This window comes from Ornithodoros turicata, chromosome 4 (assembly GCF_037126465.1).
Source record: "Ornithodoros turicata isolate Travis chromosome 4, ASM3712646v1, whole genome shotgun sequence".
Taxonomy (NCBI): Eukaryota; Metazoa; Arthropoda; class Arachnida; order Ixodida; family Argasidae; genus Ornithodoros; species Ornithodoros turicata.
This window is the reverse complement of record NC_088204.1, coordinates 20,410,676-20,429,949: the sequence shown is the minus strand read 5'-3', so window position 1 is coordinate 20,429,949 and position 19,274 is coordinate 20,410,676. Positions and strand designations below refer to the sequence as shown.

The window sequence follows — 19,274 nt, the reverse complement described above, 5'->3', positions numbered from 1 at the left end:
GAACATTGGTAAGGCTGACATAGGGTAAACACTTCGCGTTCTGTCTTGTATGTCTTTCTTTTTCCCGCACTCACAAATTCGAATCTACACCAACTTGCTTGAGACTTAATTTTATGTTCAAAGAAAACATATCAATTCAGTGTCCGCTTCAGAGAGCATTTCAGTACGAAAGAACGAGGGACTGAATGAGACACGTAGCATCATCATAGTTGGCGTCAGTTTATTTATTCGTGAAGTCATTTCTCAGCAGGGTATCAGCGGAACCGTGTCGTAGGGTTGTACTCTGTTCGTGTTTTCGGGACACATCTTCAACGTGGACTCACTTCTTTGGCTGCAAAGAACGACAAAATCCAATCCAAATCCGTCTTAATCTTCGTCAAAAGGACACTCCTTCACCTACCTTCGTAGCACTGCACTGTTCATGGATCTGATTTCAACAAATTTTAAGTGGAGCCCTCGTTTGTTCACAAGTTCATAGCTGATGTATTTTAGAGACGCAGTTCTTATTTTTCCAACGCTAGACGGCGTTGTCGGCATAAACTTGTATCTTGTCGTGGGCCATATTTGCAAGACACTGAGTGGAGATAATAAAGTGTGAGGACATCCTAAAATTACGCGTCCTACACCACATTCTAGGGTCATACCCGTTGCGTAGCTTCAAGGTTGTCGCACCTTCATTGCCCTGTAAGGTAAGGAGGATGTAGCCTCGAAGTCTCGTTGCATTCGAATCGCCTTCTATATTCACGTAGACTATGTACTCGAACACTGAAATGAGATCATGGCTTCATTAATGTCAGCGTGATGGACCCTGAATAACAACAGATAATTGATGGAAAGATCAGTAAAATACAATGTCATGAACACACAGGAATACAATCGTTGCAGGAAGCAGCACTCACTTGAGGAGTTTGAGGAGTTGGACATAGAGGCACCAGAGAAGTGGACAGGACGAGACTGAATATGCATTTTTCGATGTCTCTATATGTTCAGCTCCTCAAGCTCAAGCAAATGTTGCCGTCTACAACAAATACAAGCATACATGATGATGCTCATAACAACGGGTGAGTTTGTCTTCCCTTGTCCTATAACTATAAGCTATTCGTGATAGGACGTTTTGGACATATATCACATTACATGGGGGGGGGGGGGGGTTACGTATAGGGAAATATGCGGAAAGCTTGGCGCTTGGCTGCGTAAATGAAGACCTGCTACTCCGCATGTGTTGTTGCTGGCGCACCTTGTAAGAGACACATATGTTGCAGTTACAGGCTCGCGATCCACAGTGGTGCGTCCATCTCAGCCGCGACAATGTCACTGACGCACAATCCAAAGAATAGATGCCCGCCGCGTACCCGTAGAGGAGGCGTACTGGAGCTTCAACGACCAAGCGCTAAATATATTGGCCCACGATCCCAGAAGAACTTACAGTTGTTCGGGAGTTCTTACAGTCTGCCGACGGTGATTTTAGTTTTACCCAGGCCTAAACAAGGGATATCTGCCGTTTACGTGCAAAGCAGTGAACGATCACCTGCTCAGTGTCCTCTATTGTACTACAGGTGGCACAGTTTGGTCGGGGAACTACGTTTTCTTATCCTGTACATTCTGGGGGGAGTATGAGCAACATTCATGGTGAAGTGTCAATTGCGCGTGTGGACTAGTCACGCGCGAGGGTAGATGGGAAAATCTGTGGTGGAATAATCGTGGTCAAGTAGGTAGCCATGTAGGACTTCGACAGAGTGGTGATACGAAAACAATAGACCTTTCCCTGTTTGTAAACAAATGACGTCATAGTGTTCGACAGCGCCACCAGTTTGGTAGAGTTGAACTACGCTCAAAACTAGGGCCGAACAAGGTCGCACCCGAATGCCACGGTCTTGAGGGGGTTAGGATGGTCCCTGAAAGGGACGCGACATTCGGTCCTACTTCTCTTTCAATAGGAGGCAGCGAACAAATGCCCATTTGTGGAACCCACCCTCCCCTTCCGATTTGTTTCGGTTTCAGTCTTTCTACCAACGTCATGATGACGTCTCTCGGGTAGAGGTCTATTCACCCGCGGCCAACTGTCCTTAGCATGTTGGGTTAGGGAAGAAAATGTTAGCATCAGTACAGGTAAAACGGTACGCCAGACAGTACACGCAACTCACGACAGTAAGGTGTCTCTGCATTGGTGTTGACGAACATTCGAACAGACTGAGAGTCATTCTTGAATCGGCGCCAACGGTCAGCATGGAGACCGAAAGGCGCACACTGCGATCCATCTGGACCGCAGTCGGAGCAGCTTCCTTTGTTGAACACTTCGTGGGATTTACAAGCGTAGGCCATCGACAGACAGCGCTTGTCGTTGATGGAATCCGTGAAGTACTCCACGGCCCTCTGGTGGTTACAGGAGAGAAAAGCACGCTTGCCTGCACGAGAGATGTTGCTCTGATTATACAACCAGTGCGTTTAACGAAAGGATAGTGAGAATTACCGGCAATCAACCCCGAAGTAAAGAACTTTGTGATTCTTGCGACATAGTCGCAACCGGGCATGTGCACTCCGCCGTTTGGGTAGAAGTCCAGGTGCCCGACGGGATCGTACAAGCCCAGACCGTTGCCTTTTACTGCGTATAAACAAAAAAGAAATTCCGTGTAGCTGTGCAACATCTGGTATACTAGCAGTTGAAATAGGGCGACAGCTACTTGCAGCGGCGAAACGGGAAAGGAGATGTCGGATGACTGAAGAGGGAAGGGCACGACAAGCATTGGCAGATCAGCGTAGAAGAGCCCAAATGAGCGTAGAAGAGAAGGCTCGGTATGCAGAAGCGGAAAGCGAAAGAATATCCAAAATGAGCGAAGAACAGAAAGCACAACGAGCCGAAGAAGAAAACGAAGAAAGCGATATCTGCGACGGACAGCGCACGCACGCTATGCCATAGCCTCCTATATAATAGGAGCCTATGGCTATGCTCAACTCTGCATTACATCTCTCGCTATAAAATAGGAAGATGTTACAGTCTTTACTCAGCATAAACGGTTTCACAGGAGAGGCGCTACCGACTATGAATTTTCTGATCCTTTTGTTGTTGTTGAGAGCAGTACTGTATATCGAGGTGTTGTAACAACACCACCTAGACAGAGAAAGCCTGCTTACTCGTCGCCATGACGTAACAATTAATACTCAGCCAATGAGGGTTGTGTTTTCAACGGGCGATCACGAGCGTGCATTCAGCGGTCGTGGCCATGAAGACGAGCTACCGTCATCTGCGACTTGTAATTGAGCGTCCCCTCGTACTAAACAGGAAAACTTGGAAATAAAGCGCAAAAAGGTCTCAATCTTTCTCAAAACTGAATTTCTGGAAAGCGTTCTGCACTCTTTGTCTGAATATTTAGGTCTGCAGGTTCCAGGTGAGCTGCGATCATTTGCGGGTCCTTCAATTCGCAGAACGGTGAATCGCAGTAGCGGACGAATTCTGACTCTTAATCGAAGGAGGGAGAGGAGGCAACGAGCATGCCTTCTGTATCGAGGTGGCGTTGGCTGTAGACAATGGCCTAGCATGCGATTAACGGTGACGTCTTGGGGGACGTAGCCGGGCCGACTATCAAGTTTCTCGCATCGACCCTCCTACTCTGCTCGCCAGCGTATTCTTTTCACTACTTTGTTTAAATTCCCTCGAAGAAGACCGTTCACTTGCCGAAGGTAAAACTTCGATTATGTGCTCAGAAATAAAACTAACAAAAAGACGTCCCTTTAAGCCTAATACGGGGGCCAACGATGCGTGTCAGTTTGTAATGGGGAGTTTTAGTGAATCGTTTTCGCTTAAAACGGCACGCGAACGGTTTTGCCGCTGCACAATCAGATGATTCCATTCTGAGTCATTACCATCTTCTCATTGGCCCTCCGCGGCACCGTCCGTGAACCGTTTCACTGAAAACGGTTCACTAAAACGTCCTAATAATCGGACACCGCCCCGAAATGCTACCGAATCCGTGCGAAGTTCCATGCATATAGGCCCAGCGGAAACGACCAAAAACGTGCCCATGAAACTCACAAATATTGGGAAAGAATTGAGAGCCGTCTGTGTGAATGATCTCGACAAAGTCTGCGTCTGTTGGGTCGATCCTAACGCTTCGCGGCATTTTCTTAAAGTAAGGTTGAGCCGGGTCCAAACCTGGAACGGAACCACAACGTCATATAGTCGAAGTGCATTGAAGTATTTCAGAATACACACGCGAAATGTTCATCTACACATCCCTGTGTAGAAGAGGGCCCATGTAAAAGTGGAACTGCTTACCCGTAATCCGCCCGAGGGTTTTTATTCTCTCTCCCGCATATCCCGCGATGTGGCTCCCGAGGCTATGTCCCACAATGTGGAAGCTCATGGGGTCGACGCCGAAGGCATTCTAAGGAGAGAGAACTGTATAACACAGAGGTTGTGCCAAAAACTATTCAAAGAACTCTCTAGTAAGAAATATTAAAGGATCATCCGGGGTGCAATGAACAAATACTTTTTACTGCACAATATGAGCACGCTATACCTTCAGGAACCGTCACGCGAAATATATCCTTATGGAAGTGTGCATTTCCTGAGAAGCATAGTTTATAAGAATGCGGCCAGCTGCGGCGATCTCTCCCAGATTCTTCTGGCATGTTTTGACACATCATCCGAGTCCTTTTATTGGCTACCGAGGGTCGTCTGCTACGGCGAAGGCGCAAAGCGACCGGTCGACTGTTCTTCAGACGCGGAACGGATGGCGCCAAATACAACCGCAAAGAGAAAAGAAGGTGCGCGCCTCACTATTGGTGGGATGAGATGACGTCACAGATTGGTAAATCGAGGGAGGAGATTTTCTGACCCGCGAGATCGAAAGCTCTCTCGCTCACAAGGATTGCGCGCTGCGTTCGTACCTTTTCTGCGAATACGTGTCCCAAGGCTCGTAATCCTAACTCCTGCTCCTCCTGAAATACGTTCAAACTCTTCGATGCTCCTTTAAAGGGGTGGCGACATTCACCACCCAGTTACACCGGATAAACGCAAAAGACGCGTATCAGCATCGATGCAAACATTACATTCCAAGCTTAGAGTAAAGGGCGGTAAAAGCCGCATAGAAAATCGGGACTGCGAAGACCGAAACCCATCCCGGTCTTCCATCACGGCAGGCCAGTGAGGCAGCCGCGGGAGAGATCACGTGCTCTCGAGAACCAATATGGCAAAGGATCTCCCTCCTTTGACGTGACGGTTTGACGCAGACGTGTGATCCAAGGTTTCTATCTGGTCAAACCTTCAATACATGGTAAATGTTGCGCAAATTAACTGCCACTTCTGAGCCTCCCGGAGCTTTCCCGGGAGGGGCTAGGCCCCCCATGGAGAGATCACCAAAAGGGTAGATATTCGTGCGAGTTGGGTAGAGTCCGACGTAGTGTGCTAGTCTTGTACACTCTTAAAAATGAACTTCACCGCATAGCACGCTCGTAGCCAACTATCATCTCGAATGATATCGTTATCTGCCCTGATTTGCTGAAAACTGGGGGCGTACGCCATTTTTGTGACAATTATGAACAGCATAAGTGTCACAAAAAAGGCGTACGCCTACCGTTTTGAACAAATCAGGGCACATAGCGATATCATTCGAGTTGATGATTGGCTAGGAGCATGCTATGCGGTGAAGTTCATTTTTAAGAGTGTACAAGACTAGCAAGACGGCAAGCCCTATCACCACCACCACCACCACCACCACCACCATCATTTTTAAGAGTGTACACTGTTAAAACAGAACTTCACTACATAGCACGCTCATAGCCAACCATCATTCCGAATGATATCATTCTGTTTATTGATTTGTTGAAAATGAGAGGAGGCGCCTATCTGGGACAGATTATCTTGTCCCAGATAGGCGCCTCCCCCCTGTTTTGAACAAATCAGGACACCTAAATGATATTATTCGGAATGATGGTTGGCTTGGAGCGTGCTATGTGGTGAAGTTCTGTTTTAACAGTGTACAAGTTGACGTCTAAATCTGTGTTTGGGTCATCAACAGCTTCTGAGCTCTACCCCAGCGAGAAAGCTCCCCCTGGCCGTAGCATGAGCAGAAACTGGGTTATCTTCTCAGACTCTAAATCTGGACTCAAGGCGCTGCAGGGCGCGACAGTAGTTACCAGTCTAGCAGCATTAGTGAACAGCGTCCCCTAGTGTCTCGGATCATAGTGGCACCCGTGGAAACGTGCCTGCCCGAGACACGTACCAGTAAAGGCCTTCTAAGATGTACATGACGAAATCTAACGAGAAGTGCTAAGATCAGTACGAGACCAGCTTGCTCAGGGCATTTCGTTGAGTGAATATACGCAATGTTCCTTCCTTGCACGAATCCACATGCGAACAGCACCTGTAACGTCACCCCTCCAAGATGCCACGGCCCTTATAAGAGTCCGCAATTCGTCGTCTACGGGTCAACGTTCCGCTAGCATTGCCCAAGTTCTGTAACAGAGGAGGACGCAGCGAGATGTTTCGCGTCTGTGAAGAGTGCTCTGGATAGTCCGGACCACGTGGACTGGACAGGGCTGGGGAACGGCCACGCCAAATCAGCCAAGACAACCTGCATCTCCCCCCCCCCCCCCCAATACTTTCCTTTCCTTTCAATAAATATATATCCCCCCCCCCCTCAATACTTTTCCTTTTTTTACTCCAACCAACCAACTCGCGCTTTGCGCTCTGGTACGATTTTTGAAAGACATTGGTGCTGCCACCATGTTTTAAACCTCAGGGCTCACAATATCTCAAAACACTGTGACGACGTCCTGATTTGACATCCACAAAGAGTTTGAAGCAGCTGGCTACACCGGAGCAACCAAACACCTCTCCCTCTCTCTCTCTCTCACACACACTCTCTCTCCATTGGATACAATCTATGTTCTACGCCACCCAGATATGATCACATGAAGAGTCGCTTCCTTTTGTTCGTTGTTTGGACATGAGACTCTGTTTCGACAGCAGAATGCGTCTCACGGTCACTGCCAGTTTGTCGCGTGGCTTCGGAGAGGTCAAGTGCTTCGCAGAGCTGATAGTGATGATTGAGGCGCACGCTGTCTGACGTGAATGCTGCGACGAGTTTATCTCAATGGGGTTTATCTTAACATTTTACGTTTCCATCCAGGAAATCAACAATGCAGTATGTACAAGGAGTACGCTATTCATTACAAAGTTTATTTTTGCATACGCTGACTTCAACGTCCGAAGGACCAAAAAAGTCAATGACATATTAGCATGCCGCGAACTCATTTCGTGAACGCTCTCGACGCAAGAATCGCAGAGCGGTCGTCTGAAACTCAGTCGCACGAAATAGCATGGCGCGTATTTCACTCCGTGAAACGCTCCGTGAAAGCAGAGCGCGTGGTACGCAGAGCCTGAATAGGCAGAGCGAACCACATGTTGTGAATTCGCGAGCCCAATGGCAACACTACTTCTGCTCAATCCTCGTGATACGCGGGCTGCCTTCGGTTCGACTCGCTCTTGCGCATGCGCCACTCCTGGACCTTTTCACAACAGCCTATGGCATGCGCATGACCTTGAGGCGCCGGAGAGGGTTATCTCCGTCTTCACTAGATGGCGCAGTATGGGAACGACAGAAGTAGGGACCACAAGTGGGGAGACCGCACGAAGGGAGCTAGCTCGTCGGTCCCACTCCGGACCGGTTTTGGTCCTTTGTGCTACCCACGTGGATTTGTTTTGGTGCCCTCCAAGCGCGATACGCTGGAGAACCGCTAGGATACGACGCGTATGTGAAAAAGGTTCACGTTCTGTTTCACCTACAGAAAACAGATTCTGTGCGTGAAACTTTACGCGGTATGTGACACGCATCGGGTTGCGCGCTCGAATACGCACCATGTGGGTCGGCCTTGAGAGAGCCGAAATATGATAGCAGCTGAGAAGATGCTATAAAAGGGACGTATGAAATTATTTTTGTGACATTTGATGTTATTTGTTTGTACTAGCAGTATATTTATTCTGAAGTCCCTGAAGTAGCCGATACCATGAATCTTGCGAGGTGCTTCCGCAAACGTCTATTCCTGAACGCACGCGATTTCTGAAGAACTGTGTACGCTCGCAGGCCAACCTTGCGTACGCTTCCACTGCGCATGTGCGACACGGCAACGTTATCTAGTGTAGTACGCAATGCGATAGCATCGGGTCACGTAAAAATCTAATTGAAATCTCGCCATATTTAAGCGTTCGTACCGCATTTTCTTCAATGAAAGCCAGCTTACCTGTAACTTTTGTATTAATAGCGCTACTTCAGCTCCAACTAGTCGAGTATTAGCCGTAGCCTGGGCGTAAGGAGGTCCGTTTCCTCCTTTCCAATCAACGAGGAACACGTTGTAGTCGCCTTCCAGAAGCAATGCCTCCGCCATCTCCTGGGAAAGGACGAGGCGCACAAACTATTTAATATCGTGTATCAGCCCTTCTCCGGACACAACACAGTAAAAAGACGTAACGACAGGATAACCTGAAATGTATTGAAGATAGCACGTTAAATAGCGAAGGCAAAGGGCATTAAGATACAGCACCGGTGCTCGAACATCAAAGTGGATTGGAGTGCAAAGCACCCAAGAAAGTATTTGTGATACATTTACGGTGAATTCACACGAACGACATTTCCCAGAATACTTCAGCGGAAGATGTAAAAAACGTCATAACTTTCTGCTGTCACGTGAACGCGAGCGCTCAACCAACACCACCTAGATAGAGAAAGCCTGCTTACTCGTCGGTGGTGGTGGTGATGGTGAAAGGGCTTGCCGCCTGCTTACTCGTCGACGTGACGTAACAACTAAGAGTCAGCCAATCACGAACGTGCTTTCAGCGGTCGTAGGCATGGAGACACGAACCACCGTCGTCTGCGAGTTGTGACTGAACTACCCCGCGTACTAAGTGGGAAATCTTTAAAATAAAACGCAAAACGGTTCCATATCTTCTTCAAGTCTGGGTTTCTGGAAAACGTGTTGCGCTTTTTGTGTACAGATTCAGGTCTACAGTTTCCAAGTTAGCAGCAATCATTTGCGAGTTCTTTTCGCAGAACAGCGAATCGCAGTAGCAGACCAATTCTGACTTTATATGTCCACGTATCGAAGGAGGGAGAGGAGGCAATAAGCAGGCCTTCTGTATCTAGGTGGCGTTGCCTCAACGTCGTCTCTTCACGTGCACCACTAACATTGGGGAATATCCTGCGACATAACCACAAGATATTTCGTAGCAGACGACAGGAAAAGATGCTGACGGTCATCTGCTAAGTATCGTCTGCTAAGTGCGCAGCAGGCCACTCCCTATATTCCGGCACCGTGTGAATGTTCAACATAACACGAGGCGGAACTTCTGCTCCGCGAGCAGTTTTACAGGGTCAGCTGTATAGTGGAGACTTTCCCGAGATCGCCGTCCGCGTCGTCGGCATTCGCGTGTCCGCACAAACCTCTTATGGCATGTGCGCTCACCGCTGGGAGTAAGAAGGAGAATCCCGCCAGTTTACAATCGCTATCGATGGAAAGTGAGATAAAGTGAAGAAAGTAAGATAAAGTGAGGAAAGTGAAATAAAAACCAAAGTACGTCAGTTTTACAGCATAAGCTGTATAGTGCAGACTTTCCCCGAAATCGCGTCATCGTCGGCTACATGTGGGAGTAAGGAGGAAGACCTTACCGGCACCGGTTTACAACCGCTATCGGTGTAATCACCTGATTTTTAGCATATAACCGAAAGCGTACGCGATAAGAGCCCCTCTCACCTCGTCACCACTCGCCTCGTCAACCATTTCTGTGACCACAAATCAATACTCATCACGCTTGAATAAATGTGTCTATACACTTTCATCGGGCCTCATTTCACCGCACGCACAGCTGACGCTGAATTTCACGTTACACGAGTCGTAACCGTCCTGAGATATTTTGCTTTTTCTTCCACTAGAATCTTCCGATGAGGATGTCGCACGTGTGAATACACGGATAAGATACCCGCGACGACTAGGGAAATCGTTTGAGGAGACCAATGACCCACCGCATTGCCGTGCTTCTTGAGAGGGGGGTAGAAGAGGAAAATCGTTCACGTGCGGAATGGAAAACTTTGGCTGTGTTTTCAACAACATCTCTTCTGTCGGTAGAAAGCGAGAGAAAAAAAAATCGTTTCATTGTCCCTTTTAAAACGACGTGGCCCGCTTGCAACTTACTATTTCAGGACAACACTAAAGTTACCCGTAGATTTATTCTCATTACGAAACATACCTTCATCCACCCCACAAAGAAGATGCTGTCGAGCCATCCGTGAATGATGATCTTTGTCCGACTCGACGCATTGAAAGGGGAGTGTCGCAGGTCGTGCAAACTGCTCGACCACAACAAGGTGTGTTCTTGCTTCGGGTTCTTGCGGGTAAAAAGCAGGAAAGTGGTGTTCACGGCCCGGCGACTATTGGGTAGTATACTTATGGGTCGGTGTAGCGGGTCGTAGAAGTCACCTCCGGTGCGAAAACAGCCGAGCTCGCCGAAGCATTCCTTCAAGTTCCCTGCACGTCAAAATTAAGCCATTCGTGTTGTTTCACCGGGTTCGAACACAGGTTCAAAACGATTTTTCGCTCATTGTTTTTGTACATGTTGTGAGACAAAATAACACTCGCTAACGAGAGGGCTGGAACCGGAGACGCGGAAGAAACAAAACCTAACAACACGGTAAGAACTCCGCCCCTTTCTTTTCTCCTCTAATGTAATGTAATCTGATTCGAAGGACATTTTGGGAGATGTCCATCGTCGAAATCAAATTTTTGGCGAGTTCGGGAGGCCTAATCGGGAGGAATTATTTGATGATTTTCTAAGCCTTATACGCTTAGTGTTTTTAATCAGCAGGTGATCATCATCGTATCAAAGATATGGTAAATCTATATGATGACTTGGGATACGAAATACAGCAGATATCGAAAATCACTGCCATATATATATATATATAATATACAAAGCAGCAACTGAACATCAATCACATCATATACTAAGCCGCAAATTAAGTGGAACATTTTCAATATTCATTCCCACTCCATGTGTTTGTTGTTGTTGTTGTTGATCGGAATACTCGAGCAATAATGAAAACTCACATTATCTAAGTAATATTGATGTCGCATATCTCATTGGCCAACAGCCACAAAGTGGTGTCTTATAGTAATTGATTCAGCTGAAAGGCAGGGAATTCACGCTGGGCGTATCGTATCAAGTGTGATAGTTACGCCCTATATATTATCACCCCCGATATACGATAAGCATATCCAGGATCCACATACTTCATTTGCGCCGCAGAGCACAAAAAATCTAGTATCGAGTGTCTCCTATCGAAAGCAAAAAGCACACCGAGAACCCAGAAAGGATTTCGTGAAAATATTAGAGCATATTTGTGTCAGCTTGTTTTGTTCAGTTCCGTACGACAAGATGGCAAACGCGCGGTCTATAAATATGTCTTGGAAAGTAACTTAGATAGAGTTTTAAAATCGATAACACCCCGGTGCTGGGTAAAAAGGGGACAAAGGATGGTACAAGTAAAGTCAAACAACCACTGCCCTGAACTGCCAACCAAAGGAGTTTCTGGGGTTTTATCGCTTTTAAAATGAGTTACCAACCTGCCCAGATTTTAACTTTTATTCAACTTCACTACTTAGAGTGTTGTCCAACATTTTGAGAGCATGTCGTGCTTTGTCCATCTGCTCCCTGTCTCGGGTTATTCTTAGTTTGCAATGTACCAGCTCGCCTGCACCCTAACACTTTTCCTGTTGATGTAAATAGTATACAATTAGTTACTCTTTCATAGAGTAACTTTCGACTCTAACTACCTAATTCAATAACTATAGTTGCTTTATTACTTTCCTTCAGAATCACATTTCTTCTTCTTTTTGTTGTTGTTGTTGTTGTACAGTGCAGGACAAAAGTTTACGGAACACGCTCCGGCGCATGCCTTCCTGAGAGTGCCACGCTACCAGCGAATGGAACCGCACGGACCTATAGACATGTGCCTAGACTGTTAAAACAGAACTTCACCACATAACACGCTCCTATAGCCAACCACCATACCGAATGATATCATTCTGTGTCATGATCGTTCAAAACAGGGAGAGGAGCCGATCTGGGACAAGGATAATGTGTTCCAGATTGGCACCTCCTACCATTTTCAGCAAATAAGGACACAGAATGATACCTTTCGGAATGACGGTTGGTTAGGAGCGTGCTATGTGGTGAAGTTCTGTTTTACCAGTGTGGGTAACCCAGTCGCCTGCTTGCTAGTCCGTATACGGTACCATTCGCTGCTAGCGTGTCACTCTGAGGAAGGAATGCGCTGCACTCTTAGAAATGAACTTCACCACATAGCACGCTCCTAGCCAACCATAATCTCGAATGATATCGTTATCTTCCCTGGTTTGCTGAAAACGGGAGGCGTACGCCTTTTTTGTGACAATTATGAACAGCATAAGTGTCACAAAATAGGCTCCGCCCCACGTTTTCAACAAATGAGGGACGAGAACGTTGTCATTCGGAATGATGGTTGGCTAGGAACGTGCTATGTGGTGAAACTCATTTTTAAGAGTGTGGAGCGTGTTCCACGAACTTTTGTCCAGCACTGTACTTTCGGAAACCTACCTATTGTCGATCGGAATACCCACTGCTCATATAACTGTCCGCAGTTCTGAAGGAACAGATCTTCGAAAAGGATTGGAGTTATTACCGCCATTCAGAAACAACGATGTGATGCGTCAATGACCATGCTTCCTTGTGGAAAGTGTCGGCGCGGCATTGGGAAGCGAAGAGTTCAAATGGTCGAATGAAAGCAGTCCAACAACAACAACAACAACAAATAAGTAATGATGATGTAGTGGGATGTTTCGCCGCTGAGGCGACACCCTATCCCATTGTTTGAGAAGGAGAAGATGGTGAGTGATGATGAAGATGAATGTTCAGAGTTCACGCAGGAGCCCTGTTGCTGCTACGAAGGAGATGAGGGCTTGAAGAGCTCGTAGCTGATGCGCAGGATTGACCGAAGGCCCAAGCAGTTGAGGGAGGGCAAGTGAGGGTGTCCCAGAGGCTTCGAGTTGGCGCTAGAGGACGTGTCGCTCAGTGAAATACTTCTGACAGTCGATGAGAATGTGCTTGACAGTACTTGGAGTCTTAAAGCAAGGGCATAGCATTGTGTTACTATAACCCAGTTTGTGGCGAAAGTATGGGGTGAATGCGACGTTCAAACCAAGTCGATAGATTATAGACGTAATGGTCCGGCGAAGGGTAGACGGCATTATGAAGGACAGTGTGGAATCTACTGAGTGGAGGAGGGATCCTTCCTGGATGTCTTGACGCTGCAGTCCAAGCTTATTTATTTTTTATTGATTTTGCCCTTAGGAACCTAATGGTACTTGACACAACCTTTTTGCAACAGCTATTGTTCAGGTACGATACATATTCGCTTTGCACTAGTGTAAAATTTAAGTTATCGGACTTGAACTCGCGTTTTTGCCAATTCAAAAAGTAACTGTAAAGTAATTAACCTGTAGTTGTCTCGCGACGTAAAGTCAGGAATTATCATTCTCACTCGTACTTTTAATTAGTTAATATTCGTACAGAGTAAGCTGAAGTTGTATATCTTCGTTACTTTTTCGTGTAGTACGTTAATTGTAACCTCATCCCGCAGAACTGATACCAACAATATGCTGTGACTCCTGGGTCAGCCCGTGAGGGAGTTCACACTATTGACTCACTAGTTCAGCAGCCTTGACGCCTCGGAATTCATTTATCGCTATCAAGTGCAATTATGATACGGGACATTTCTTATCAATGCTCTGGCGTGTGAAAGCCTGCCTCTTTGCCAGAATCGCTTAGATGCGGTTCGACCCCACTGACAAGCAGTTATTAAATGTCTCTACAGGACGAGATGATAAATGAAGCGGCCAAAACGGGTTAGAGCCTGTCTCAGAATTATTTATGATCGTACCGGCGTCTACGTTTCGCCTCCGGGGAAATTTGGGACAGCTGAGAAATTTGCACCCATCCCCGTATTCTTGCTCCCCGAAAGTTGTCTTTTTTGCGTCCCGTTTAGACGGGCCCCACTCGTAGACCCCGGCCCTGGTTACGACCAAAATACTGCGACTATAAATGAAAACCACCGTCCCCTCCACGCATCTCTCCAGGAGTTGCTGTCGATCAGGTCATGACGCTCTTGCCATATATTGCCTATACGGTCGTCATCGTGATATATACCCAGCGCGGTGTGATTTCCCCTTCTTCTCGTACGCGGCGCTCATTTACACATCAAACAGAAAAAAAGATACATCATTTAAGAGTATTACTGTGGTTGGGACTTTCGGGGCATAGGGGGAGGGCTCGCGTGCTGGCCATGTCACGTCGAGTTTGGGAGGTACCCAGGTTCGAATCCCGGTGCACAATCTGCTGTTTGGAGTCTTTCCTGGGCTTTCCTCAGACGCTGTCAGACATACGTCGGCACAGTTCCCTTAGAAGTCGGCCCAGGACGCACAGTCCCCCAGAGCGTCAGTCGTGACGTTGCCCAAGTTTGTGAGGCCGATAACGCGGCGAGCTCTTTCATTAGCACCACCACCGCCGTTTTCAATCCACAAGAGGCAGAATGCCCGCTCCCGGCGTAAACCAACACCTCCTAGATAGCAGAAGGCCTGCGCCCCACGTGACATGACATCACACAGGAAGGTCTGCTGTGGATGCTGCTATGACGTCAATGAAAGAGCGAACAAGAGAAAAGTTCGAAGCAGCTCGCAAAGCTCACGTAGGCCTCCATGAGCTGGACAGCGCGCGGGCCTTCGACTATCTTTTTTTTTTCTTTTTCTTTTTTCGTGTTAGCGCCGCGAAGCAACTGTCTTCGACTATCTAGGAGGTGTTGCGTAAACGCTCTAGGTCTGTGTACTTTGCCTCCGTTGTCATGAGGCAAATTTTTACAAGATTGTCACGTTCACTCGCAACAAAGCATGCGATTTTTCAGATATCCCTCGTAGCGCTCATCTTGAATGTCAGCTGGGTAGATTTCTCGGAGGGGGCCTGCCCCCCCCCCCCCTAGTGTTAATTGCCACCAGGCCGGTATCATACCGGCACGGCCGGTTATTTGCTCGCTCTGCCGGTTGCCGGTAGGAAGGTGATACCGGCAGCCTTTTGCCGGTATTTGTGGCTCAAGATCTTTCATGGGGGTTTTGGCAGGGTTTTCCCTTCAACATTCCACTACAACTTCAAGAAACCTGGAGCACAGACCCAACTCCGCAGCCACCACTCGTTTTCTTAGTTATTCATTATTATTATTATTCATTGTTATTATTCATTGTTATTATAAGCGTTCATGCCTGTTTATAGCATTTCTAACATCAATGATCCAGACACACACAGGAACATGTTTCCTCGTATTATCTTGAGCGAGCACGCGCGTTCTTTCTCCTCTCGTCCACCCCTCACCCACTCTCCTGCGAGTCTTTCCTTCTTTCCCTCTATTCCACCTCCTCTACCTCGGCCGGTATTTTTCACTACGAAAGGCGGCAACCCCCCCCCCCCCCCCCCACACACACACACACACACTCGGAAAGTTCCGGCAGTCGGCGCCTAGGCTTCGGGATACCAAAGTTTCAGCGTGTGTTACTTAAAGCTACTTGGGGTTCACAACAACCGAAGGATATGGAATGGCGACCTAATATGCGCAAGCTATAGAGTCATTTATCAATCAAGGTACGAAGATTCGCAAGCTTACGTCAAACAGCAGACAAGAAATCGCAGGGAGTTTTTAGGCAACTTGAAGGCATATGTCCGCGCAGCTCCCTGCGAAGTCGACCCAGGATGGAATATCCCCCACGGCAACATGCCACCATATCAGCAGGTCGACCCCACGACAATAAAACGCCACGTTGCTACCGTGTCTTCGATGAAAGATGAAAGTCACTGAAAAGGTGTCAAGTCACTGTGTGTATGAGTGAGCAACAAATGTAAGAGTGAAAGGAGGGTGAGTGAGAGTGAGTGGCTGGTTTGTCGTCCCTTTAGATGACGCACCCCGAAAGTCGCTGGAGAGGCGTGTTAGCTTAGCTCAATTGGTAGAACCCTGGACCGGTAATCCAGAAGGTGTGGGTTCGATCCCTACAGCTGGCTAACCTTTTCAGTGGCTTTCATCTTTCATCGTTGATTTCTTAGGCAATTTGAGACTTTGTTTGTATCTGTCCCTTCTATGTTGTTCCAGCCTCAGAACATCTACCTTTGTTTCTCTCTTGTTCTACCGTGTCTTCCTATTTCGCCTATTCCCATTTCGCCTAATGCTTTTTAGCGGATTATCTCACCGTCCCCTAGCAGGTTCACCGATCTTGAAATGAAGGGGGTCCCATTTGGTCTAATGTATGCTGCAGACAGTCCCACTTCGCCTACTAATCCGTGTCACGTCAGGATAGAAGGCGGTCCCTTGACGTGCTGCCAAAGGTAATTTCGCATCTTCACATAACTCAACCTTGTTGATTTTACTCAAGCATAGCCTTGTGTTGACTTTTTTCTCATAGAAAAGTGTATAGAATGGGTATAGAAATTCGTTACTGTATATCGGGAAGTCGAAGTTAATTACGCATCTCCACATAACAACTCTACCCCTTTGCTGGTTACTCATGGACGATGAACTTGTAACGGAAATACTTTTTTGATACCGATTTAAAAAAAAGTATCGCGATCCGCACTCCGATACCTAAAACTATCGATTACTGTAACGGCTGTACTGTAAGGAATACGGAACGGATTGCTGTAACGGATAATTTACGTACCTCTTTTCTCGTAAGTTAGGTGTCGTGGTTTGTGGCACATTAAAAATAAATAAATAAATGTTTGTCACAGGAGAACCTACCTTGTTGTGGCTTGGGGGGGGGGGGGGGGGGGGGTTACTGCTGGGACACGGGAAACATCAAATTTATGCGTCATGTTTTCAATTCTAAGAGAGGAAGAGAGGAATAGCAGTGAGGGGGGGGGGGGATCCCAGACAAATCCAGGATGAAGACGGAACGGCGATAGACGATGAACCACTGCCCCACTGCAGTGATTCATCCCTCACTGCTATTCCTCTCTTACAATGTCCTACCAACAAGCCCAAGTCCTTATCCTCTTATCCTCCATGTTTTCAATCACGCGCATTGCTGTAGCTCTGTAATAGCAACAACAACATATATATATTCTGATGATTAAGTGGCAAAATAATCCATAAAAGTGCACAAGCATAGAAGCGATGTGGGACTCACGTGGCGCCAATTTCTCGTCTATTTTTTTTTCTTTTTCTCACGCACACTCCTCACGCGTGTGCGCTATCGGCGTCGGGCCTCTGGGGGGGGGGGGGGGGGGCATATGCTTATTGAAAAGTGAAAGGGAGGGAAGGGTAGTCAAGCGTAGGCCGACTTGCTATTCCTTAAAAAAGACAAAGAAATCACAAACACAAAAGAGAGCCTTAGAGGCTGGAGGCATGAAGACAGTGAAAGCGAATAAAGATAATGTGCATAAGTGCTGCTTTTACGAAATGCTGTGAGAGTAATATAAGGCTTAGCGCTAAGTAAACTTTCCAGTTCATAACTCAGTTTCCTTGTTTCTTGAAAATCAGAAACCACACAAAGCCCGACATAAATTTTGTGTTCAGTACCTCCAAACAACAACGAAAATCGTGCTGTGACCACGGCTATAATGGGCCAAAACGACTGACACCATCTAAGATTGTCATAATTTGCGTTATCGAAGCCATTACTTCCACCAAGGGAAGTTTTTATATAAACACCACTTTTTTATATAAATACCAGCTGTCGGTCGACGCTGCCGTTTCTAAAAGGTTCGAAAAATAAAATTGATCTGAAAAATACAACGCTTACTATAATTTACTGTTTTACACAGAGGGAAAAGATGAAGATAAATTATGAAACTGTCAGGGTGGGCTCATGGTAAAATAGAACGGGGTGAGCAAATGTCAGGTCTGAGCTCTGGACTGGTGAGCAGACGTCCGGTGAGCAATTGTCCGCTTTCTACCGCGCACACCTTCATTTGCAAATGTAAACGGTCTTTGCTTCGGGCAACGTAAGGTTGTTGTCGGACGAGCGCATTCATTTCTTACAGACGCCACCATCAGGGTGGGACGTGTAGGTAACGCCCACTTGCAGACAGTCCCGTTTCGCCTAATGAGATTGCACGGCAGTCCCATTCCGCCTAATGCCTGTCACCCTTCCGACCTCGTTAATCCGATAATCCAGATTAGGCGAAATGGGAATAGGCGAAGTGGGATGTAACCGTTCCTGGTTTTCCTACCGCTGTCCCGTTGTGAATGCTGGTGGAAATGGGAACACCTGTCTTGATTTTGTCCGCCTAAAAGCACCCTCAGCATACTCTTCACCTACGTTGTCGACGTGACATTCGTTTTTGTTGTTGTTGTTGTTTTTTGCAGGCATACAAGAAATCGCCCCTCTATTTCATCGCAACACTACACGCTGTTCTCAAATGGACACTACACATACAGGGCCAGACTTACAATTCCATAGGCTTTCCGCTGTGGAGGAGAACAACCCTGCCACGAGAAGAAGGTTCCAGCTGGTCAACATCTTTGTACTCGACCACCGAAATGTCTGTGAACTTTGTAACGCCTCCCCTATTTATTCTATCCATTGTGTCCACAATTGCGGATGAATATATCTACCAGATACGATAATTGGACGGCCACACACCACGAACTTGCAAACAAACGTCCGCCAAGACATGTTCCCACGTGATCGCACTTCTCACAATGGTTTCTTGGGTAACGTGAACATCGCTTGTGACATAACACGGTAGACGAGATCACGCAACAGTCCCACTGATTCGTTATCATGACAAATGCAAACATCCTCACTATCTCTTTTATGGCTCTCATTTGTGAACACGTGGGGCGTTGGATCACATAGCACGACGGCATTGTGTCTAGGATACATACCTTGTGGATGCCTGAGATTAAATAGAGTTTGGGTCCATGGTCACTACTTTCGTAAAACCATTTTTGCCTGTAACCAGCACGCGTTGCAGGACTTTTTCCGTTGACCTTGTTGTGGTGCGTACGTATGCTGGGCTTAATAGCAGATCTAATTTAATCCAGATAATAATAATAATTGGGTGTTTACGTCGCGAGACAACTGAGTTTAATGTAGAGAGAGATGCTTTAAAATTATGCTTTTATGAGAGGATATACAAGGTGTTTAAAAAATAGCACAGCACAACAGATGCTGTCATTGCAGTTGCGTTCTACGGTCAGGCTGACATC

General features: G+C 46.9%; 1 protein-coding gene across 1 annotated transcript; it reads right to left on the bottom strand.

Annotated features, from left to right (window-relative positions):
• Positions 1-203: 203 nt before the first annotated feature.
• On the bottom strand, positions 204-18,800 carry LOC135391287 (pancreatic triacylglycerol lipase-like). The gene is made up of 10 exons (XM_064621495.1): positions 18,513-18,800; positions 10,241-10,518; positions 8,242-8,388; positions 4,274-4,382; positions 4,031-4,150; positions 2,471-2,602; positions 2,145-2,405; positions 645-765; positions 401-574; positions 204-331 (listed from the first exon to the last, which is right to left on the bottom strand). The coding sequence occupies exons 1-10, from the start codon at positions 18,580-18,582 to the stop codon at positions 244-246; spliced, it is 1,500 nt and encodes a 499-aa protein (XP_064477565.1). The 5' UTR covers positions 18,583-18,800; the 3' UTR covers positions 204-243.
• Between the last annotated feature and the right edge of the window lie 474 nt (positions 18,801-19,274).